This window comes from Gekko japonicus, unplaced genomic scaffold, assembly GCF_001447785.1.
Source record: "Gekko japonicus isolate JY-2015 unplaced genomic scaffold, Gekko_japonicus_V1.1 scaffold387, whole genome shotgun sequence".
NCBI classification, from domain to species: Eukaryota; Metazoa; Chordata; class Lepidosauria; order Squamata; family Gekkonidae; genus Gekko; species Gekko japonicus.
In genome coordinates, this window is record NW_015170900.1 from 833,530 (window position 1) to 859,253 (window position 25,724).

A 25,724-nucleotide genomic window follows, 5' to 3' on the forward strand; every position below is an offset into this window, starting at 1 on the left:
TGGACCTCCTGATGGCACCTGGTATTTTTGGCCACTGTGTGACAGAGTGTTAGACTAGATGGGCCATTGGCCTGATCCAACATTGGCTTCTCTTATGTTCTTATGTTCTCTAATGTTACCTCACAGAAATCCTGTGTGGTAATTAGGCTGTAAGACAGTGAATAGCCCAAGGATACCCAGTATATTTCAAGGCCAAGCATTACCTTGAACCCAGATCCCCGATCATATTTTGAAACTGTGACCATTACACAACACTGTATCTCTTAACGCTGTTGGCTAAAACAGGAGCTGCCAAAGGTATTCTGAACTTCTTCATGTTCCACCAGTTCCACCTTCCAGTCCAGAAGCCCGGTTTCCCCCACCTCTTAAGGACTTGCTCCTTGAAATTTCTTCACAGAAGAAACGATGGCCCCTAGCTCAGGTCTTCTGAGTAACACTTTTAAAATTCTCTCTATATTAAGGAATGATGTTCATGAGAATAATATATTCACACAGTAGTTAGTGCTAAGAAAACATAAGAAGCAAAACTCATTTGACAGACTTAAAACAAATCATGTTTCTGTTGCAAATTTAAAATGAAAACTAACACACACTGACAATGAGAATGTCTTGGAAATATAACTGCTGGCTTCCCATGCAATATCTCAGGCAGAAGTAGTCTTCAAGCAGGAAAGCAAAATCCTGTAGTGGATTAACAATTGTTCAAGCATGAAGAGTTCCACCTGCTGGCCATCTATTATACTGCAGACAACCCATTAAGGCAGCTGTTTCTATACAGTTCTCATTAAAACATTCAACATTGTACAATGTACAACAGGCAAGTTGAGAATTAAAGATTAAATTGGAAGTTCGAAGTTGGAATGCTTGATAAACACTGCACTGCAGTGGTTATTTGACTAATTCCAGAATACAATCAGGGCACGTGCAGCTAATAACTGCACAGAATCGGGTACCATAGTTGTGTGAGTTTATATACATGTATGGGCAAGTATTTCCCTCTGAATTTATAGCTGAGAACACCACACATGACTGGCAGCAAAATCAGAAGCCACATGTACCAATATAAATGGCAGCAGGCTTTATTTGTGGCAGTTCATTCACATAGATTCAGGTGGGGTAGCCGTGTTGGTCTGAAGCAGCCGAACAAAGTTTGAATCCAGTGGCACCTTTAAGACCAACAAAGTTTTATTCAAGGTATAAGCTTTTGTGTGTACACACACTTCTTCACATACATTGAAACGGAAGTTACCAGTCCATACATATAGGTAGAAGGTGAGCAGCATATTAGCATAAGCATAATAAACGTTGTTTAACAGATGCAAGGACCAAACATGCACGTTTAATAGGGGTACGTGTAGAATGTTTTACTTTGGCAGCAAAAATCAGTTATATAAATATTGGATGAGTTAAACCCCGCTGGGTAGTACCACCTGTGAAAAGGACTTGGGGTTTCAAGTGCACCATAAGCATAATAGGAGCCAGCAGTTCCGCCACAGGCTGTATTAGCAGAAGTGTAGTGCCGAGATCATGCCACAATACCCTACCTTGGTTAGACCTCACCTGGAGTATTGTGTTCAGTTTTGGGCAACTCAGGTCCCTGCCAGGCAGAATAAAAAACGGGCGAAGTGCGGCTAATCAGAGCCGCACCAAAATAGAGACGCCGCGGCGGGATCCCACAGATCCCCTGAGCCGCGGCGCCATTGCTCCCCGGCACGATCAGATGGCAGGGAGGAAGCCATGGTTGGGAGGGGGAGGCTGCCGAACTGCGCATGTGTGAGCATGCGCATTTCGGCCAGGAGCCGGGGATGTGCCGGCGGAAGGACACGCCGGCGATCCCACGGCCGGCCTTGATGCGGCCTTGCCGGAAGAACCACCTCGGTAGGTGGTTTATTTTTGCTGCGGCGTTTTGGGCGGAAGAGCCGGATCCGGGGCAGGTGCGCAATGCTTCCCAGATGTTGCGGTGGGATCGCACCCGTTTGCTCCGCCTCCGCCCCCGATCCGTCCCTCTCACGGCCCAAAACCTCTCGTGTGACCGGGGCCTCAGTCAAGGAAGCTGGATTTGAGTCCAGTAGCACCTTAGAGACTAACAAGATCTTGGGGGTATAAGCTTTTGAGAGTCAGTGTTCTCTTTTCTCAAGTACCTGACGAAGGGTTTCTTGATGGGAGCACTGACTTTCGAAAGCTTACACCCTGAAAAATCTTCTTGGTCTCTAAGATGATCCTGGAGTCAAATCTTGCGGCTCTACTGCAGACCAATACAGCTACCCCCTGTAACAGTAGAAGAAGAATAAGCTGGAAGGAGTCCAGTGCAGGGTAACAAAGCCAGTGAGGGGTTTGGAGACCATTTCCTAGAGGAGAGGGTGAAGGAGCTGAGAATCTCTACACTGGAGAAGAGGCGCTTGTGTGGTGATATGATCGCCACCTTCCGAAACATAAAGGGATGCCATGCGGAAGGTATGTTTTCAGTTGTGTTGGATGACAGGAGTCAGACTAATGGAGGTGTCATCTAAAGGAGCAAAGGAGGTGTCATCTCAATTTGAGGAAGGACTTTCACTGTCAAAGTGGACGAGAGAAAAACACATACTAAAACATTACAACCCTACACAGTTTGATTGTGTACACTCTCCGGATACGGTGCTTTTCTTAGAGATGTGACTGTACAGTCCTTTCATGGAATTTTAATAGTGTTCATACAATCGACTGAACTGCACACACTATATGCTTCTTCCTGCTTATATCAAAGACACATTTACATGTAATTGAGGGCTCAGAAACATTGCCTCCTTGTCACCATGGAATTTTTGCCCTATTAGTACGACTAATTTTATCACTCTTTAAAAAAAAACAAAAACCATTTGCACTTGTCATAAAGCAGTACTGTCTTTCGAAGACCTGTACCTTCAAAAGGAATGTGGACACTTTTAGAAATAATTATTTGAAACACAAATTGAAATGTAATCATATTTGGCTGAAAATAGAAAGGCTAATTTAATAGCAGATAATGCGTAAATCGTTTTCTTACAAGAACAGAGAGCAGTTTGTCACAAAACAAAATCACCATTTGCATTATAATAGACTCTCTTATCATCCTGATGTATAATTGTTTAGAACATTTTGATACAGCCACCAGCAAACAATGTTTTGAAGTTCTTTTGGAGCAGCTGCCAAAACTTATGTTGGCCCACAGAGGTCTCTAACAATATATGTACGCAGACATTAAGAAGGGTTGTATGGAATATTTATGGCCATTGGCAAGCTCAAGTCATTTCTAAAATTACTAATTGCTAATTTATGTGGAATTGACAAATTGGACTTTGTGTACTCTTACCACAGAGCAAAAACTTGACATTTTGCATGGCTTTCTTTGCCAACAGTACAGATTAAGGATAGCCAAAGTGGAGCTGAGGGACTAAATCTGGCCCCACAAGCTGAGCACTGACACTGCCAAATTTTAATCAATGTACAGTAGAAAGATTCGCCTATAAAAGATAGACATATCTTTACTCTTCGTTGTTAAATCTCATTCTGTATGTCATGTTGGTTTGATTTTTATCCCACCTTTCCTCCAAGGATCTCAGGGCAGCATATATCATAGTATCATAGAGTTGGAAGGGACCTCATGGTTCATCTAGTCCAACACCCTGCACAATGCAGGAAATGCACAAATACCTCCCCCCACCCCAGTGTTTCATGTCCAGAAGATAACAAAAAACCTCCAGGATCTCCAGCTAAACCGGCCTGGAGAAAAATTGCTTCCTGACCTCAAATTGTTGATCAGCATTCCCCAGGGCATGTAAGAAAGGGCCATATGACCTAAGCACTGATGCAACCCTTCCTGCCCTCCCTCTCATGACACAGAATCAGCATTGCTGTCAGATGGCCATCTAGCCTCTGTTTTTAAGAAGAAGAAGAAGAAAAAGAAGGAAGAGGAGGAGGAGAGCCCCTCCCCTCTCTATTTTGTCCTAATAACTGCTCTGTAAAATAGACTAGACTAAGAGAAAATGTGAGTCACCCAAGGTCACCCAAAAATCTCATCCTTACCTTAGATATGTTAGAGACATTTAACCCAAAGGGACCACCCATACAGCTAGATTATATTTTTGTTTCTTTATTTAACTCTTTTGACTGCCCGGGATCCACAAGATGAGGCAAGCCCATAATCTGTTATTGTATTGTACTGTTTTTACCTTGTGAGCCACCCTGAGCACCAGCAGAGGCTGCATATAAATCTTCTACATAAGCAAAGAGCGCTTGTTGCATAGACAGTGAGAGCTACAACAATGAAAGCTGTGACAAAACCTTCTGCTACAGCTGAAATCACCACAACCAAAACTCTCTTCTTTCAGCTGCAACTAAGATTCTGAAAGTGTGAGGAATGCAAAGAGTGTGCAACTGCTCAGCAAAAACCTAGTGAGATGGATTAAGGATAAAGAAATAACAGAAGAGTGAACCAGCTGCTTCAACAGTAAAGCAATAAAAATGGATAGAGACCTATGAACTAAGTTTCACTAAAAACAGATGAGATTGAAGTCTAGTCAAATCTAGAGCCAGTTTGGTGTAGTGGTTAAGTGTAGTGGTTTAGTGTGCAGACTCTAATCTGGGAGAATCGGGTCCTCCACTTGCAGCTGCTGTGTGACCTTGGGCAAGCCATAGTTCTATCAGAGCTGTCCTTGAAAGAGCAGTTTATCTCAGAGCTCAGAGCTCTCTCAGCCCCACCTACCTCACAGGGTGTCTGTTGTGGGGAGGGGAAAGGAAAGGAGTTTGTAAGCTGCTCTGAGACTCCGAGTGAAGGGTGGGGTATAAATCCAATCTCTTCTTCTTCTAGTATTCACATGCAGTAGAATGAGGTGGAGAGCCCTGAGATGGTAGAATGGCCGCTATCACTTTAGACTACAAGGAGAGGCTCAGTCTGAAGTGGTATTGTCCACTCTAGAGCTCAGGGCTGCCAAACTCCAGGTGGGAACAGAGATAAGACACAACCATGAAACAATAACTAAGCAATGTAACCAACTATACTGATATCAGTTTCTACCACAGAAAAATCATCCATAGGTTGAACATTAAGACTCTTAGTAAGATGCAACACTCTGTTCAATCATAGTCCAATAAAGGTACAATGAAAAATAAAGATCTCTGACATTTAAAGTGTTCTGTGCTGTCAATTAATTCATTCATAATAGAGCTTTTTCCAAATATTCCAACTTCAAACGCAGAGATATGATAAACAGCAATTTGTTTACTTTGCAGGAGGACGATGTGAAATTTCAGGGGCACTATCATATAGATAAATCAATCTCAAAGCAGATAAATTAGTCACAAATAAATAACAGTGTTGTGTGTGTGTGTGTGTGTGTGTTTTACCCTACTGTTTGGTGTTCATCTAAGTCATCCTTAGCAACAGTAATGGCTGCCAGTCTGTTTGGATCAACATTGTTTTGGTACATGCAGGGAAGAAAAAAACCTTGGTATAAACCTGTTCAGCAAGCATTTGCATTCAGCCAAACTAAACAGATCCACTGATCATCACAGCAGAACAAAGCAAGTTTGACAGCTGAACACCTTTGCCACAAAACCCACAACATCCCTTCCCATGTACAGAGTCTCTCAGTAATCTCCCAAACTCCAAATCCTGCAGCCTGAAGCACAAGGGTCATTAGCCCCTGCCGTTATTACTACTTCAGATTTTAGCTCGGGTACAATACACCATCTGTTGGGTGAGGAGGGTCTCTTCTACTTAAAACCCCCTAAGCAGTCCTCACTGTGTGCTTCAGGAAGATAAAGTGGGTCTTGCATTAAACCAACAGCCATTCAATGCAAAGACTTTTTGTTGTTCAGTCGCACAGTCGAGTCCGACTCTTAGCGACCGCATGGACCAGATCACGCCAGGCCCTCCTGTCTAGAGGGAGATAATTATTCCATCTAGGGTTGCCAAGTCCATCTACCGCCCCCAGCGGGGGACTTTGGGGGCGTTCCTGGAGGGGGGGCATCCCGACGTGATGATGTCACGTTGGGGACGTCCCCCCCCCCCCCCCGGCCACCTGCACGCCCGATCTCCAGAAACGCCAGTTTCCTGCACTTAAAGGAGCCGGCATTTCCCCTTTAAGAGCAAAGAGCCGGCATTTCCCTTTTTAGTGCAGGAGCTGGCATTTCCCTTGCAAGCCTGATCTCAAGTGGAAATCGGGCTTGGGAGGAAACTTCCATGAACTTAAAGTTAAAGCGGGTTCCATGAACTTAAAGGCAGCCACCCCTATCTCTCAAGAGAGAAGGGAGAGGGGTGGCTGTGGGTGTTGGGGGTGGGGCTTCCCTGGCAAACCGGGGTGGTGGTGGCAACCCTAATTCCATCCTTCCTAGGAGCAGAAAAGGCAGTCAAACAGGCCTAGATATACCCAGCAGCAGCTACTGCCTGCAGCTTGACAAGAGAAATTAGTACTAATATTGGAACATGACAACTGTGATTCAATAGAGAGTATCAAAAAGTTTAATTGACGGTGCCAAATTTGATATATTTGGAGTGACACAACGCTCTCAGGTGATGTTAGAAACAAGGGCTGATGTCCTCCCCCTTCAGTGAGAAGTGTCCTTACATGCCCAGGCATGTGTTTGTCATTCTGTGAGACATCTGAACTGAAGCAGAACATATTTTTTGAAGTCTCAAGCAAGATTACTTCACATGCCTGAGCCATTTTGGGGGGTTTTTTAATTGCATTATGACACTTTCAACAAATAATAAAAAATGCTTTGGATTATTCATTTATAGTAATCCCTTACTAGGTCTTGGTAATGATCTCTTTGCTTACTATTTCCAGCTAGCTTGCCAATGAAAGGTGTGTCTTCCAGCGGTAAAGAAACAACAAGCTTTCTGTGTTTCATTTAATACTGAGTTTTTAAAAGCTGGGTTTGCAAAAGGTGATCCTCGAGTGCCACCCTTCTTCTGAAGCTCAGTTCAGCAATCAAGAGACAGTGAGCTTGTCCTGTACAGACAAACTGGTGGGTTGGTTATTCCTCTTGAGACATTCCGGGAAGGTATCGTCTGTGTCTGGCAAGCTATGGGACAATGAATGATAAGCCTTAAAGTCAATGTTTCTGTTTGACAAAAGGCAGAAATAAGTCTTGCTTGGGATAAGCCTGATTTGGCCATGAAGTGTGAGAATTCCAGGACAGCCAACTTCAAGACTCGGAAACCTGGGATTTCTGAATCCTCCCTATCGATCAGTGTTTCCAATAGGCAAAACCTTAGATCATGGTGCTCAGTCTGTGGCTTATAGAAAGCCACATCTGCAATGATCACAAACCCAAACAGCCAGAGGATTACTGTATGCCTCGTGTACCACCCTCCCAAACATTCACATATAATAAAATAAAATAAAACTACAACATAATCAGGGCTTTTTTTGTAGAAAAAGCCCAGCAAGAACTCATTAGCATAATAGGCCACACCCAACAGCAGAAACTCATTCGCCTATTAGGCCACACCCCTCACAGCACAGCTCATTGGCATATTAGGCCACACCCCCATGTTACCAGAAGTGTGCACATCCAGCCACACCCACCTTTTGCTTCTTATTCTGTTTACCTTGTTTGTTGTCCAAACCCAGGGCTTTTTTGTAGCAGGAACTCCTTTGCATGTTAGGCCACACACCTCTAATGTAGCCAATCCAAATGAGTTTCTGCTGTTGGGTGTGGCCTATTATGCTAATGAGTTCCTGCTGGGCGTGGCCAACTTGGAAGCCAGCCGGAACTCCGTTCCTGTGCGCTCCTGCCCAAAAATAGCCCTGAACATAACTATAACCATGTATACATCCACATGATTTTCTGGGCCTATCCTTAATACAGGCCTGCAGTTCATCATGTTCCAGTCCATCTGGAATTGGATGTTTCAAAGGTGGGTACCACCTGCCAGTAACAAGCCGCTCCAGGCCTTCTCACTTTCCTGGAGCATGAGGTGGGTATCGCATTGGGGAATGGTACTTAGAAGAGCCTCAGGTGTCATGTCAAAGAGCGACATGTGCCTCTTGAGCCACTGAATATCAGTGCCATAGGTGTAAGTCTGATAACTATGAGGTGGCTTAATGTCTCTGACAAGAGAAAGGAGGGTTGGACCCGTCAGAGAAAATACAACAATGAATTTTACACTGTCTAACGTAATGATTACACCCCTGTGGTGGGAAGCACAACAATACAAGATAAAAACAGGATGTCATGATCTGTATTGGGAAAGGACACTATGTGAACAGAGATGTTGGTCTAATCATCAGGGTACAGTTCTTGGTAGTGATGTACAGCAAGATGTCCATTTGGAAGAAGAATTCATAAAAAGGTATTCAAAGGGCAGGATATACTCTGTCTCATACAGCAAAGATGTGTCTCAGAGTGAAACTAGATGTGACAGATAGATTCAGGTGGGGTAGCCGGGTTGGTCTGAAGCAGCAGAACAAAGTTTGAGTCCAGTGACACCTTTAAGACCAACAAAGTTTTATTCAAGGTATAATACTGCCTAGGAAGGTGGCAGTCTTTAAGCAGCGGCTGGACAAACACTTATCGGGGATGCTCTAGGTTGATCCTGCATTGAGCAGAGGGTTGGACTAGATGACCTGTATGGCCCCTTCCAACTCTGTGATTCTACGATTCTATGTTGGAACAGCATCAAAGTACTAATGATGTCAAACTTATGCTAAACTGGAATTTCTTAACTATCTTCAAAGATTTTTGTTGTTCAGTAGCCCAATCAAGTCTGTCTCTTTGCGACCCCATGGACCACATCACTCCAGGCCCTCCTGTTTTCCATCGTCATCCAGAGTTTGCTTAGTTTCACGTTCGTTGCATTGATAACACTGTCTCATCCTTTGCCATCCCCTTCTGCTTTTACCTTCAATCTTTCCCAGCATTAGGGCCTTCTCCACTGAGTGCGCCCTTCTCATTTGGTGGCCAAAGTATTTGAGCTTCAGCTTCAGTATCTGGCCTTCCAGGGAACAGTCAGGGTTGATTTCTTTTAGGATTGACTGATTTGATCTTCTTGCAGTCCAAGGGACTCTCAAGAGTCTTCAAAGATAACTCTACAGAAACAAGTAATTTTTGTTTTCACGACTGTGAACAATCAGGCCATCAGATCACAAGTTGTGTCAGTAAGAATACATTTTCTCCAATTTGCACCTATGAACATGTAAGAGTAACCAGTGTTGTGTGTTGTTGTTGTTGTTGTTTTGGGGGGAATCACCAGTAAGATTCCCCTACCATCCCTGGTATATAGTTGTGTATGTGGAGCTTCAGACACACAAAAGGCAATCACTGTGAAATTTTAGATGTAAATAGAAGCAATCATTAGTGCCTTTTCAACACATCCCAGTGTGTTGAAAAATTAATCCCAATAAAGAACCAAATGTGTATTCAAGAGTCACACAAGGAGATTAAGAGAAATCAGCCTAATATTTTTTGTAAGGCAAAGGTAACAGATGTTGGCATATCGAAACCTATTATCGTCAGCAGACCATTATTTATATATATTAGACAGAATCGCACAGTTTCCCTTCCGCTGTAAAAGTAATGCTGCCTTTCGAAAGCATGAGAGAAAAACTGATCTCCTCAGAAGAAAGAATCCCAGAATATCAGTGATTCATGGGTAGATATTTAGTTTTACTTATCTCTGTCCTGCTCAGGAGAGATAAGGGAACTGGTAATCATCTAGCTGTATCACTGGCTAGTTGCTTTGTGGTGTTCCGGAGTCTGCTGAAGTAATGGCAGCAATGCTTGAGCATATCTTTGTTTCCATGTCAGTTATCTTTCAGCAGATTTGAAATAAGAAGTGCTGGGGGGGAATGAGAAACAGGAATCTTGTCTTTCAGACATAGATGCTGGATGAGAGTGTTTTTACTTGACAGCCTGTCAGGAATAGAAAAAGGAAGCCAGGTGGGGGAGGGTCTGTAGCTAAAGGAAAGCTTTCAAATGGTGAAACTAAAACAAGAGATTAGTTTTGTACCCTGAGTTCTTCTCATTTATACTTTGCTAATTGGTGTTCATGCTCAGAGAATTAACAAGTGGTGCTAGAAAGCACACACCACTAATGGGTGCCCCATCTTCTGAGGGCTGGATACCCAGTGGGTAATGTGTAAGGACTATTTTTATTGACTTCAGTAAGCTTCCATGCATGCCAAAACAGCTTGCTGGAACATGATTTAAAAAGTAAATAACTTACAAAACATAAGAAATGAATATATATAAAAACACCTATTAACTGGTGTGGGGTAGGCTATAAAGAAGCCAAAATTAGTCTGTTATGGGGAAAGAACCCCTTATCCCCCATGGGTATACGCGAAAACATTTTTCTCTACCCTTCTATACGCATTTGGAGCCAATGTTATAAGAAACATCTTCCAGAGGGCTCAAGGTATGCCACCTTTCATTACCAATCTTGGTTCGCTAATCACGTTACCTCAGACATATGTTCAAAATGGAAGGAAGCTGGTCTAACTTGTTTTTGCGACATCACGGACAAAAAGGGTATCCATCCCAAATTGGAGTTAGAACAAAAGCTGAAACATAACATTTCTTGGTTTCTATATTTACAACTCAAACACATAATAGAACAGGAAAAAATTCCGAAGATTATCTCACTCTCCCATACAGAAATGGAGTTAATCCTTAAACTTTTCCAATCAAAAAATAGAGGCATGATATCAGCACTATATACATTACTATTAAAAGATTCAAATCTGAAGAGTCTCCCATACCAAAAAGCTTGGCACCAAGATTGTAACACCGAACTGAAGGATGAACAGTGGCATAAAAAATGGTTAAACAAGGGATGTTATCCTAGATCCTTCCCTGGCGATTTACACAAATTCAAGATCCTATCCCGATGGTACCTCACCCCCCTACACTTATCTCATATGTCTTCCAATCAATCTAAACTCTGCTGGAAAGGCTGTGGAAAAGAAGGCAATTTTGCACACTGTTGGTGGCTCTGTGAAGTAGTCAAAAAATTCTGGTCTACAGTCTTATCTTACATCAAAAGAATAATAGACATTGATGTTCCTCTCACACCTGAACATTTACTATTGGAAATTTGACCCCAACATATTGATCATCACCATCACAAAGACACACTACAAATTATGTTATACGCTGCGAGATTATCAATAGCCTCTTACTGGAAAGATCCCAATCCTCCCACAATCCAAGTCTGGTTTAAAAAATTGTGGGATCAATTTATAATGGAAAGCATTACCGATAAACACAATAGCAATGCCATATGTCCCTTGGTATTGAGCTTTACTGCAAAATGGTTCCCCGTTCTGAAATTTTTAGATTAAGAAAAATTTATTTCATCCCAATGGAAAGATTATATCAAATGGATTTAATCAACAAGAATCAGAAGTATTATGAAGTACCATGGTACAATTGTTACCATCACAAAAAAAAAATTCTATCACCCTTATCTCAAGTTTGGTAGGATTTGGATTTAGCACAGAGCCTTTACCTCTTTATAAATTGAGAGTTGCATCTTTACTTTTCCTCTCATAGGAGATAACAAGTAGTAGGATTTGGATTTAGCACAGAGCCTTTACCTCTTTATAAATTGAGAGTTGCATCTTTACTATTCCTCTCTTAGGAGATAACAAGTGATCATTAGTCTAAGTTAATGTATATTACACTCACTTCCAATCATTCTTAGTTTGCAATGTGAACTATATTTAGAGACAGCATACTCATATAGACTGTACGAGTGTTATGTAATTATGTATTTGTCGAAGGGGGGGATGTTAAACCCCCCCACTCACATGTTGTTTTGATTGCTCTTACATTTATTGTCACAGTTTGTTTACTAAATGATTTAATAAAAATTGTAATTCAAAAAAAAGAAGAAGCCAAAATTAATACAGTGGTAGAAGTCAATGCATGAAGGCCTCAGAACTCTGCTCCTATATTACCATGCTAAGCAGATTTACACCTTTCTAAGTCTATGCATTGACAGTAGCTTTTAACCAATGGGTGAGATTTGAGTTAACGGGTTCTCTTCATTTCCTACATGCATGATGCACAATTCAGATTGTGATGCATAAAAGCACCTCTCCTACCATTTCTGGTCATGACAACATGACATTGGGGAAATCCTTATCCACATGTGTCACAGTTCTGAGTGGCAGCACACAGGCAGGAACTGATAAGAACCCTCAGTTCACACCTGACTGTTACATAGGATACAGGGTATGGACCCCAGGCCCAGTCTGTGAAGTAAGCAAGTCAGCCATTAGGTTCTGAAGAAGTGACTATCTGAAGAGAATTACCCTCATGTATTTCAGTTTCGTACAGCAAAGTCCAGCACCAATATGGTCTACAGTAATTATTCTACAGTAATTCCAAATGAGACGGATTGACTCCGTCAAGGAAGCCACAGCCCATCATTTGCAAGACTGGAGAGAGGCCGATAATGATGGATGTTTGGGAGGTCATTGATTCATAGGGTCACCATAAGTCAGAAGCAACTTGACAGTGCTTAACACACACACACACACACACATTATTCCAAATGCTTTGGGGAAATCTGCTTTGAACCTTTAACCCTTTAGTTTTTGTACCAGTTTTTTGTTTATTTTAATATTACCCTATAAAGTGAGCCCATTCCTCCCAATAATATTATGGCTGATTGCGCACTAGAGCTGCCTCGCTGTTGCGTCACCGTTTGCCCTGGTTCTATTGTTCAATTTCACACCAGAAGCCGCGCAGCTGATTTTGACCCGCGGCTTCACCCGATTTCCTCTGCAGTTTCGTTGATCCTTAAAAAACAGGATCATGAAACTGCGGGGGAAATCGGGCGAAGTCGCGGGTCAAAATCAGCCGCACGGCTTCAGGTGTGAAATTGACCAATAGAAGCGGGGCAAACGGCGGTGCAACAGCGAGGCAGCTTTAGTGCGAAATCAGCCAGAGTGCCTGCAACAAGATCGAAAGGGCAAGAGAACCAGATTATTAAAAAGCGCTCATTTCTCTGTCAGAAGCTAAGTCCAAAAGTGGATATCACTTCTTTACGTTTCTGTATCCACACTTAGTGTTGCTTTACATATTAGAAAATTATGTTTGACAACTTGACATTTTAATTCCTCCAATCCAATTAAGTTGTTAGGAGATTCAATTACTGCATCACATGGGTCAGGAACTCCTCTGTCTGCTGCGCCCTCCTTCTTATCCCCCCTTCTACTTTCTATATTATTTTATTAACAGAGGTGGAGAACTCATTAGGAGCCTTGTTATCATTACCATTATTAAACTTTTGTCTTCCCCATTATCAGTAACATTTTTATCTCCGCCGTCATTAAGTACCACATCACTCAGATCACAGGATTATGGAAAGGAGACACATTTTCCATTATTTTCTGGTGGTTTTTTTTTAAAAAATATAAAACTTCTCTCTGTGCTTGCTAGTTATTTGTAAACTTCTGTACATGCAAACTGATCAGGGGAAAGGACAGAATGGTGTTGTTCAGAAGGCTCAGGTGGGATTGGAATGACTATCTTGAGGCAACATAGCAAAAGAAGACAATGGATAACTAGGAACCTGGCTCATTTCCACTGTTCATGTGCCCAAAAAATGAAAATTCATAATAGCCAATTGGGATAAAGACAGCATAACCCTCACTGGGCAAGGGCGTAGACTTTCCATTTTCTCGGGGGCTTGGGCTGGGCCAGAGGCATTGCCAAGGCAGCAGGAGGCAAGAAGCCTGGGCGAGCTGGGCTCCTCCATGCCTGGCAGAAGATGAGGTGCAGAGGCGAGAGGTGGGCAAGCAGAAGAATCGGATTCCCGCAGTTCGGCCCCATTATATCCTATGGGCCATTGAAGTCAATGGCGAAAATGTAGGGTATATTCTGGGGGCTGGAGGGGAGGAGGGTTGAGGGAGAGGCTCCAAAATCGCAGGGTAGCTGCTGGATCCTCTCCCCAAGATACCCACCATGTTTCAGGAACATTAAACCAGGGGGTCCAATTCTACGGGCCCCCAAACAGGTTGCCCCCATCCCCTCCATTGTTCTCTATGGTGGGAAAAAAGTTACTTGCCAGTGTTACCATAGTCAAAGGTTGCATCAGCAATCACAGTTAACCATGGTTAACACTAACCAGGCATCAAAACTGGATTCAAATGGGCAGTGGGATGGCAGTCTGTACCAGTCTGGCGTAGAGGTATACCAGCCCAGCGAAGATACTGCCTCCTATCTTCTGGTATTTGTTTTTAAATATATTTTATTACATTTATTTACCTTCAATTTGTATCCCGCCTTGCCGGTGCAAACTGGCTCAAGGGGGCTCAAGTTAAAATACAATAAAACAAATAAATACAATAAAATTTCAATAAGAACAATTACATAAAGTGCTAAATATAAACAGATGGTGGGAAATTTCTATACATGGTCCGCTGGAGAGAGGATTATGGCCGTAATGGGAGCCACTGTAGTATAGTGTGTGTGACAGCCGAAGAAGATGCACGTTCGAATCCCTACCCAGGAGCAAAAAAAAGCCAAAACAAAAACAAAAACCTTACTGGGAGACCTTGAACCAGTCATTTTTTCTCAGCTTAACGTTTCTCAGCAGGGTGCTACAAGCGAAAATTGGGACCACCCAATCCATGCACCATACTCTAACCATGTAATCCGAAGCAAAGTTACACCTTTCAAAATCAGCTGAAGCCAATGGATTTAGAAAATTGTAACTCTGCTTAGGCCTATGCTGTATGCTTCTTGTTGAATGACTGGAATACAAAGAGAATGAATGTCCCTCTTTCACCCACATGTGGCCACTAATTCTTCTAATCACCCAGGCCATAATAAATCATTTGGCCTTGTACCCTCTCAAGCTATGTTTCTTTAGGTTCTACCCACAAAGAAGTACTGCCTATCAGCAAATGGACCTTCTTTTGCTTGTTTTCAGTCCCAGTACAGCATAAGGGGGGGAGGGGGGGAGAGAGAGAGTGTAGATCCAAAGTACTAGTCAAGAGGTTGTTATTAAGGGCTCATTCTCTGGTCAGTGATCACTTGCCCAAAGAGCACTTTCTCACTGATAAAGACCTTTCAGCTCACTCACAACCAAGAATCTTTTCAAATGCTTTGTTCCCCACTATATACCTGTCAGAATGGCGACTGAGTGGCATGAACCATCACTGGAGTTTAAATTCTGTTTCAGGATCTATAAAGATTGCCTCCTGTATCAACACACATACATACACAGCCTTTACAGTCATCATTCCTAACTGTTCTTTCTGAAAAGAGAATGCCAAGATATTGAATCACTTATCAGCAAATCTTTTGACTGTGTAAATGGTTGTCAGGAATCCATCAAAGAGGAAAGAGCAGACTGCCAAGGATATATTTCTAAGCTACTGTGAAGTAAGGAGTTAAAGATTTAACACCCCAATGCTAAATCCAATGACTTTTAATTTTTATTTAAATTCACATGCACTTGAAATGAGTGTCAAAGCAGCATGAAATGAAAGAATTGCCCATTTCTAGCGTGGATTCATTGATTTTTTTAAAAATGAGACCACTTGAAATGCAAACTTGTTGAATCAATCAGCAATGCTACGCTAGTTAATTACAAACTTGGTTAGCTGAAGGAACCTGAGAGAGCTGAATAAATTTACAACTGCCTCTTAATTTGCCAACAATCTGAAATATTTGTTCAGCTGATGGGGGACAGTATCATATGTCAATCCTAAAGAGCTCTTTATACTGAGAACCTTCTCACTGTTTCCAAGTGTGGTCAGGGCTGTTTCTCAAGGAGAACCAGGAGGCTTCATCCTTCCTTTTCCGTCCAGTTTCTAGACCTCATGTTGGTGCATGTATGTATGATAATTGGTGAGTAATGTGTGCAGAAATCTTTAATGTTTTCTTTCATAGTCTTCAGAAATGATACCCCACCATGATGCTATAATGTCCTAGCAAATTCCTGTAACTTTCTCTTCTGCCGCAATGCCTATACAACTGAAATACCCACACGGAAATACTGGTGGTGATTCTGTTTTGACTTTGAAGTGCAATATCATTTCTGAACTTGAACCAAGTTACACGCTTGACCTTGGGTGAACTTCGTGTCATATTGATAAGATCAAGATATTGAGAATCTTCATAAGAATTTACTGAGGCATGATTTATGATACACAAATACAATATACAAAGCAAGCTTTGCTCATACACACATGATCATCTATTAATGACTGCAACATCAAGTGACAACTGTCACATGTCAAAGAACCATCACCAGTCACAGACAGAGGTTCCATGTCATATGACGACTACGGAAGCAGCTGTGATGCAACCATTCAAATGGTCTTCTAGGTTGTCAGACCTATTTGTAACTTCTGATGGCATGCTTAAAGAATGCTACATCGATGCTGGAGGAAAATCAGCCTGGCTGCACAACTAAGTGATCAGATGACGGCTTTGAAATGCCACAAGTAATAAAGCACATGGATATTCCACAAGACCAGGACCTATTTTTCAGTTGAGATCATCAACCTTCAGTAAACTTTATTTACTATTTCATCACGTTCGTAGCTCTAACACTTTCATTTCCATTTCATTTTCCTGTCAGTTTTCCATCTTGCTTTCACCCCCGCATGCACCCAAGCAGGCTTCATTTCCCTCTCTCCCCTTCAGCAGTCAAAAAAGTATGCAAATCAGGCGGAACCATGATTTATATTGCACAATTACAGATCTGTAATAAAATCCTTAGCAGCACTTATGAGAAAAATAATTGTTGCAAAAAGAAACGTTGTAAAAGTAAGACAGCACTTTAACATAACTGTGTTGGTATTTTCCAGAACGGTCATGAGCATTAAAAAAAATGATATTAATCTTTAGGGTCATTAAAACTCCTACCTCTTGAAGAACTCTCTTCATTTTCAGCAGCAGCGTTTTCACAGCCGTGCAGTCCTGCATCATCAGCCGGAACGGCAGAGATTCCATCCCGCCACCTTCTTCCATCGGCGCAAAAGGCCACTCCATAGACGGGCTGCTGGCCAGCTGGCTGACACGAGGACACCGGGGCTCTCCTCGATCCACATCCTTCGACAGTTTGAGAGAAAGATTCCTGAGAAAACAATATTTTTAAAGGATATTAATGCTAATTATTTGAGCGTATTAAACGGAAAATAAGGTACATCATATCGGGGCCAGCATCAGCATAACCTGAGGTGGGGCAGCTGCCGGGGCCCAAGGGCTTCTGACAGGGCCCGCTGTCACAGACCCCCCCTACACACACAATTGTTCCCCTCTACTGTCACATGCCCACGTGCCTTTCCCTGCACTCCACCACCTATGCTTCTTGATGAACACAACAGCTGCACACAACAGCCAATGCTGTTGACCATGAACACAGTACAGGCAGGTAACCTCCCTGTATGACTCTGGAGAGCGTCTCCTATTATCACAACAGTTGATCTTCTCTGTTCTCACCTGTGAATACATACACACGCACACACACCAACGGTGTCCACTTACAGGCTTTCCCCCATGTTATTTCATGATACAGCTAGAAGAACGGGTATCTTTAGAAGTGAGCTCTTTTATAATATATATTTAAAAAACAGTAGCAGAACTTTCACAACATTTTCCCTGCCACCTTAAAAATTAGAATGTCATTTTTTAAAAAAATAGATGGACAAACCTTTGAGGGGGCGGACTGTGTGCATGCCAATTTGCGAGTGTTTCTGTAAAACTGTAGTGTACACCTGGGACCAAGCATCAGAATGAAAAATAAATACACTTGGGAGATACTTGATGTACAAGTGAATAAACAAGCTTTTACAATGGGCAAGGATGCAACACTTGCAAAAGCTGCATTCCGCCGGTAATCAGAGTAGACAGAAACTTCTGCTATTTGATATGCAGATATGTTGAACAATTTGGGGAGCATTCACATGCCCTGCTCCAACTGAGCATGAACACAGTTTGGACTTGCATCAAAAGGTAAATTCATCCAAAATATAGTCCATTTTCCCTCCGACTCTAGGGCAGCATATTCAGAAGAACCATTCACCATAGTAATTAGACTTGTAGGCCAGAACACTACGAGTGAGGAAGCTATAAGACCATCACAGGTGACTGGGAATCTTGGGAGTTTAGCTGCTGCTTCTGACAGAGCAGCTGAAAGGAAGATCAATCGCTTTCTCTCTGAGATGCCAAGCAAAAGCTGGAGGAAAGCGGCTTTCCATTTCCAACAATCACAGCCACTTCTAGAGAGGTCACCTGAACCCTGTTGCCAGGTACGCTTGAACTGAGGTGCTAGGTGTTATTATTTAGGAATATAAAGGAATAGCAATTTTGCTAAAATATTCAAAGCCCAAAATATTCAGTATTCACAGATTTTCATATACAGTAGTAGAATGCATTCCGCTGCATGTGGCAATTTTCATGGTTGGCACAAAGGTATGTGTGGAAACAAGGGGTAACGGAACAAATGCAGGGGTTATTTTTTTTTGGGGGGGGAAGCTTAGGAAGTCTGAGAATTATTATTAAAGAAGGCAAGATAAAAGGCAAGGAAATGTTGCAACAACTTTCCAGAGTCAACTTTCCAATGTCAACCAAAAAGGCAAGGTTATGTTACAGCAACTTTACAACGTCAACAATGAACCTGAAAATCTTGCCATGTTACTGTCTCTTTATTACAGTTTGCTGCATTGAGGGGTATAAGCGAATAAAAAAAGAAACCTTTTGGAGTAAGTATAAATGAAAAGGGAACTCTTCTATATTTTCTTCTTCTTGACTAATCCCCGTGCCCATGATGTTAGCTTACGAGAATTTAAACTTAACCGACAAAGATTCCCAGATTATTTCCTTTAATCTTCTTAGTTTTCATCAACGGGACTTGCAACACTGCCACAGTAGAATTAGCCTGAACACATACAATGGACTCCCAGTGTCTGCACTTCTTGATATCAGCTTAGTGAGAGAGACCACCAAAACTCTGCCTCAGGAAGCTCTCTGAGCAGATCAAAAGGACACAGTGAGAATTATCTACTTGCTGAGGTCTTAATCGTAAAAACAGAAGGGTAGGCAAAGCTTCAGAGCCCACAAGTTATAAGCAGCCTTTAGCATTAACTAGATAAAAGTAATACTTATTTCCAAGGGAGTTCCAAATCATAAGATAAAAATCAAACCTACTGGCTTACAGCCTACCTTTCAAAACGTGTGTCTCAGACACACAAACAAAAGCCTCAGAATGAGGCCATTACGATGCACTGACATAACAGATATATTAAGATTTTCTACAGAAATCACCTTCTGAGCAAGTGCACCTCTATCTTAAACCTTCCTCTTCTGAAAAGTGAGTAACATGCCTTTACAGATTAACTCAGTAAGTGAACCACAAAATGATAAAGACCACCAATAATAAACAGGTCTCCCGGATAGATAGGGTTACCATATTTTGAAAAGCAAAAAAAGAGGACATATTTCCCAACTGACTACTTCAAACAAGAGATCACTACGACAAATCTCATTTTAAATAGCCATACTATTTAAACTGTCATAATTGCTTCTAACTAGGAATATTCCTAACCTTCCAACCCCAAAAGAGGGCATTTTCATTAGTTGTTGTTGTTTTTTAAAAAGCCCAAATGAGGACAGAAACCAAAAAAAGAGGATATGTCCTCTAAAAAGAGGGCATCTGATAACCCTGGGTTAGAGGCTCTCCACAGTATTTTAAATTGACACGTTCACGTGTTGCCACTGTTCAACTGCGCAGCCTGCCTTTATAACACAATCCTTGATTCATGCCAATGTCTGGGGCTAGAAAAGCTAGGAAGTAGAATCATTTTATGAAATCTAGTTCTATACTGTTCCAACTATCTCTTCCTTAGAGACAGATCAAGATGGGTAGCCATGTTAGTCTGTCTGTAGAAGTAGAAAAGAGCAAGAGTCCAGAAACACCTTAAAGAATAACAACATTTGTGGCAGCTTTAGTCCCTATATATTTATTGAATTATATGTTCTTACACTGCTGCCTGGAAAGTGTAGTTCATTCTAGTCACTTTTAAGCATGCACTAACCTGAGGAATGCCACTAACTGTGCAGGCACAACAGCAGCATGCAAACACCAGTTGTTACTGAATGGCCTGGGGTATACATATTCCAAGCAAGCCAGTAATTGTGAGTATGCCTCATCAATAGCAGCTGCCCTCTTAGTCACCATGCAGAATGCAACCACTGCATAGATTCAGATCTACTCAAAGTACCACTTGCTTTGAAGTGCAATCAAATCTAGCACTCAACCCAAAACAGGCATTGAAACAAGGTAAGGTCAAACATCAACTGCCGTAAAAATGAACAAACAAAACAAAAATTGCAGTACTCCTGGGAACAATGCTGACCTACCTCATATTTCTTCTAGTGGGGTCAGGTTACATCCTGTCTTGACTGGGGTACCTGTAGGGCAAAAATAAGCTCACACGGAAATGGCCCTAGAGGGCATCTAATCAGAAACCAGACTAGGGTACCTACGAGAGCTCAGCAGCTATTCTAACCACTACTACAGCCAGAAAGATCCAGCCAGGCTCCACCCTTCTGTACCAATGAGTGTTTCTTAAAATGCCTATGTCCACATTTGAAGTCTTGTGCTTGTGTGACACTCTGCAGTTCTTCAGTAGGTCCCCTGATGTCTCTGTTGAGAAGGACTTAGTGAGTCCCCTTAGAGGCTGTTGGGAAGGACTTGTCTTCTGAGGTCTCTGGTTGCCTAGCTATGAGGGGAGGATGGCTCTGGGGCTCAGGTCTGTTTATTTGTTTGTTTGTTTCCCCCCCCCATTTGTTCTTCCTTGGATGGCCTGCTTGGGTTATGAGTTCTAGACTGGGAAATTCCTGGAGATTTGGCAGTGAAGACTGGGAAGGGCAGGTTTTGAGGAGGGTAGGTACTTCAGCAGGGTATGATATCATAGAGTCCACCCTCCAAAGCAGCCATTTTCTCCAGGGAAACTGACCTCTGTTATTTGGAGAACAGCTGTAATCCTTGGAGATTGTCAGGCCACAACTAGAGGTTGGCAACCCTTCCCTTAGCCAGAATATATGGACCTGGTCACCACAGCTTCCTGCTCTCTGCAAATAACTGCCCCTGTTATCAAGAACTATCAGTCAAGTCTGTGTTAGACTAATTGTGTGAGAACAGAATAGGTTAGCGCCATATGGCAGGATCTACAAACACTGGTGTTGGTTGAATGGTCCAGTAGATGACTGTTTAAATGCCTTCCACACTTTTATGAAACCCCAACAAGTTTTACCATATGATACCTGTTCCCTTTTCTTCCTTGCGGTTCCTTTGATTTCCATGATACTAAACTTGATTTAAGCCAATTTACACCCTGATCCAGAAACAATTCAATCCAGTCATCATGATTCCATTCCATTGGCTAAAGTCAACCCTAAACTTGCTCGTATATTATGATTCCATCTCCATACTTCTCATTTTTGTTCAATGCTGACGCTTCTAAAAATGTGCATCGCAGACATGCTAGATTATTAAAATGCATAGTGTGGGGTTAGGTACATATTAACATTTTATAGCTTTTAGCACTAAACGTCATTTATTGCCAATTTTCTTGCTGTGACTTTGAAAAAAAGTCACCTCTGGGTGGAGGGGTGCGGGGGGGGGGGAAGATCTCACTGTTATCACTGTATGCAAGTGCACACATACACATAAGCCATGTTTGATATAAAGTGTTTCATAAGTTACCGTTCTGTATTTAAAAGATTTCACTGGACCATTAATACAATCATTTGGTCTTTGCAACCATGTATTTTGGTTGTACAAATATTCTATAGAATTTCAGCACTACTGAGTTATCAAGGCTGGTCTGCTAAAATGAATGATGCGGTCCAGGTTTGGAGGATCTTTGAGAATAGCATGTCATGGAATGCAAGGAGGCTTGCAGCGTTGGGATGAAAGCTTCTTTTAGTATGACAAATAAGCATCCTGTTAATGGCCCATCATTCCTAACTGACGTGTATAAATTCTGTGTAAAGGTCCTCTTTGTGGGAAAAGAGCAGCCTTGGACCTGTTAAGTTAACCTTACTAGAGAAAGGGGAATCAGATCTCCTTCCAGGGTTTATTTACTTTACTTGAAAGCCAGTTTTACAACCTGTATTGAAGTCATCCACACCTAATATTTACATTAATTACTTTATTTTCTGTTGAATAAACTTTTGTTGTTCATTTCCATCTGCGTCTTGTCTGTCGAGTCAAATGTCCAAAGAAAAGTGATTTCTATTTATCTCGCATGTAAGTACAGCCTTGGTCTAGCAGGTTTCAAAATAATGGGGCTTTAAGGGAACACATAGCTTACTTGCTAACAATCCTTTATTCAAAGCTTGTATTCCCCTTTTTATTGGACTGTGGGCAGTTGGGGTTTAACGAATCTATAGGAGAGGTCAGAGTGGTGGTGGGAGGACTGGATGGTTTTCAGTACGGAAGGCAATTATCTCATAGCCTCCCCCCCTCAACCCATATCCACCACAGCTGCATATGTGTCCACCACTCAACACCAGTTAAATGAGGGAAGCACATCTGTTGTCAGAAATTGCACAGATATATGGAGTCTAAACTGTATTTAACTGTATATCTTGTATTTTTAGTCTCTATAATGTTGTAAATCGCCTAGAGCCTGCTTGCAGGGTGGGCAATTCATACGTTTAATAAAATAAATAAAATAAAATAAATATCTGCACATCCTACTGAAGTCTATGGACAGACTTACATTTGATGCACACTCCAATCTAGGCAGATCCTTCAGGCAAGGAAAGCTTTGCCTAACCTCATTGAGGTTCCACACATATCCAAAACTCTGGCTCAGAAAAGTGGAAAACTATACAGAAGAGACTAATTTCCATGCTTTCCTAAGAATAACAAACTGCAGAAGAGTTTGTGCCTAATTGCTGAAGATGCCTCACATCTGTAACCTGGGTAATTTGATTAATCAGTCAAGGGGAAAACTGGACTATAAAAACCATCCTATTTCATTATCACATAAAATACTAGGAAGTTAATGCTATTGTTAAAAGAATTTTTATGTGAAGCCCCCGTTTCATAGCCAGTTAAGGAAAAGCCTTAATGGATTTCAAGTCATAATTCATAAACTATATATACATTGTCAATGCTCCCCCCCAAATAAAAAAGCTTAGCTGAAGCCAGCAGGCATTTTTTTAAAAAAATAAATTCCAACTTTGTAGGTTAGTCTTTGATAATTCTAGAACTCATTACTTAGCTAAACATTATGGACTTGTGCAACCCTCTCAATCTGTACATGAATCTGCACTATATATTTTATACCTCTATAAATGAAACAACTTACGGAACAGTAGGATCTTGACATGGTGTTAATTAAACTCACCAGTAGGGTTTGCTGTTTATATTGCTACATACCTATCAGTATGTTTCTTCTTCAACACTACAATTATTAATTACAGAAGTCTTCCCACCCAGGTGTATTTAGGGCGGGGGGGGGGGAGTGAAAGACAATGATTATAGAAGGATGCCTGTTCAAAGTTGAAGGAAAGAAATATGATCTGTTGGATCCCAGGTTGGCATTAAATACAGTTTAGACTCCATATATCTGTGCAACTAACCATGCCTTTGGGCTGCTTAGTGGCTTCAGAAGGTTGTCCTGTCACCCTTTCCTTGTTGCCAAGAAGCCGTTCCAAAATACACTGTTAAAGAGACTCTTTTACTACCAGTGCCTTGCTGGACTGTGAATTGGGTGCCAGGGTAATGGACAGAGTTGTGTTCCTAAGCGGAGTGCCCCATGCTGGACTACGGACTGTGTACTGTGGCCACGGCAGCCTTGTGCCAAAGGCGCATGCCAAGCCAGATCTGGACACGAGACTACAGAGGACTTTTGCCCAAGCGCCAATCTGCATCTGTACAAGCACCGTGATGCAGACCAGCAGCCCCGGTCTCCATGAACACAGAAACTGTAGCAGACCAGAGAGGAGCCGTGTTCTGGAAGAGGCCAGATGTTCCTGCAAAAAAACCAGGAAGGGATCGCTTCTCCATCACACAGCACATTCCTCCCCCCCCCAGACATCCTCAAACAAAGACAGTTGCCCAGTCAGAAACAAAGATGCAACTGAGCCCTCCTGCCACCATTCCAGAATATGCCCATGATAAGCATTGAATCATCAAAGTAATTTCACTCTCTTTCCCCATTCCCTTGTCTCACGCCTTCCCCAAGAGGTGTCATTCCCTTTAGTGCATCAACCCTAAATTGTACAACCATTGTTTCCTTTGTCCAATCAATTCTAGGATATTGGGGTTTTCTTCTTCTTCATTTCCTGGGAACCACTGAACGCCTAGTTCCTGCCTCAGGTCACAAAATTGGCTACGTAAGGGAAACTCTCTGCACATGCAGTGGAGCTCTCACCCCCACCCCACCTTTCAGGTTCCATCCCTGATAAGTTTGGGACCATTCCACATGTGTCACTGGCCGGCTCACAATCCACTCCCTCTCTCTTTTCTTCCCTTTTCGCTGCATGGTCTACTCATCTCGCCGGACAGGTAACAATATTCCCGCTAATGCGAAAGTCACTGTCTTTTCCTGCCTAATTCTTCCTAGATGTGTATTGAGTGTGGATGTGAGCTAATAATTTTTATATGTATTTGTAATTTTTGTATTTGCAATGTAATTTTTGTATCACATCAACCTGGTCTCCTCGTCTATTCATGGGCTCTGGGAATTCTGACTCTGGTACACACACGTTATGTTCCCTGCGCTATATGTTAAGTGCCCTTTAATATAATAATTTCCCCAATCTTGATAAGAAATAAGGCAATTTGGCTAACACCCTCCCCTGCATCCTAGAGCAATTACACCAATGGAATATTGACATACATATAAACAAAACTGACCCTTTTGCTCTGTAATTGCTTGATTAGGGTAACAGAATCAGGCTGTCAGAATTCACTTAAGCCCTCACCTAATCACAGACAAAATTCTCAGTCCTGTTCTTCTGGAACTTGACTCCCAAGGGTGCCTTCTCTGTGTCTTTGGCTCCCTCTGACTGATGGGGTAAGAGGGATATTGTTGCTGCATCCCAAATAAACACTATGGAGCTAGTCTGGAGCTTGAAACCCCCTCAGAGCTGTCTTTTACAGAAACTACTTCTTGAGGCACAGGTGTTACACCTGTGTCATAAGAACATAACATAAGAACATAAGAGACGCCAATGTTGGATCAGGCCAAAGGACCATCTAGTCCAACACTCTGTCACACAGTGGCCAAAAATACCAGATGCCATCAGGAGATCCACCAGTGGGCCCAGGACATTAGAAGCCCTCCCACTGTTGGTCCCCTCAAGCACCAAGAAGACAGAGCATCACTTGCTCCAGAGCCCCTATCTATACTTTGTGGCTAATAGCCACTGATGGACCTCTGCTCCATATGTCTATCTAATTCCCTTTTGAAGCTGTCCATGCTTGTAGCGGCAACAACCTCCTGTAGCAGTGAATTCCATGTGTGAATCACTCTTTGGGTGAAGAAGTACTTCCTTTTATCCGTTCTAACCCGACGTGTCACCACAGATGGTATCCCCATGGCACTTCTGCCCCCCCTCCTTGCAAGCTGAGACTTGCCTTCCTGTTGGTCTTGACTATTGGCTCTTTTGTAGCTGTCAGAGCTGTAGTAGACTTCCATTGGGACAAAGTGCTGTCATGCCTGCATTGCTTTCTATATTACCGGTTGTGAAGAAATGCCTTTTTTTCTTTGAAG

At 42.2% G+C, this 25,724-nt stretch overlaps 1 protein-coding gene across 2 annotated transcripts in view; it reads right to left on the reverse strand.

Annotated features, from left to right (window-relative positions):
* CCSER1 (coiled-coil serine rich protein 1) overlaps positions 1 to 25,724 on the reverse strand; it is a 934,040-nt gene that overhangs the window by 639,248 nt on the left and 269,068 nt on the right. For both annotated transcript variants that reach the window (XM_015418598.1, XM_015418599.1), the window contains exon 5: positions 16,855 to 17,065. In XM_015418598.1, coding sequence (XP_015274084.1) covers positions 16,855 to 17,065 — 211 coding nt within the window. The remainder of the gene's footprint in view (positions 1 to 16,854; positions 17,066 to 25,724) is intronic.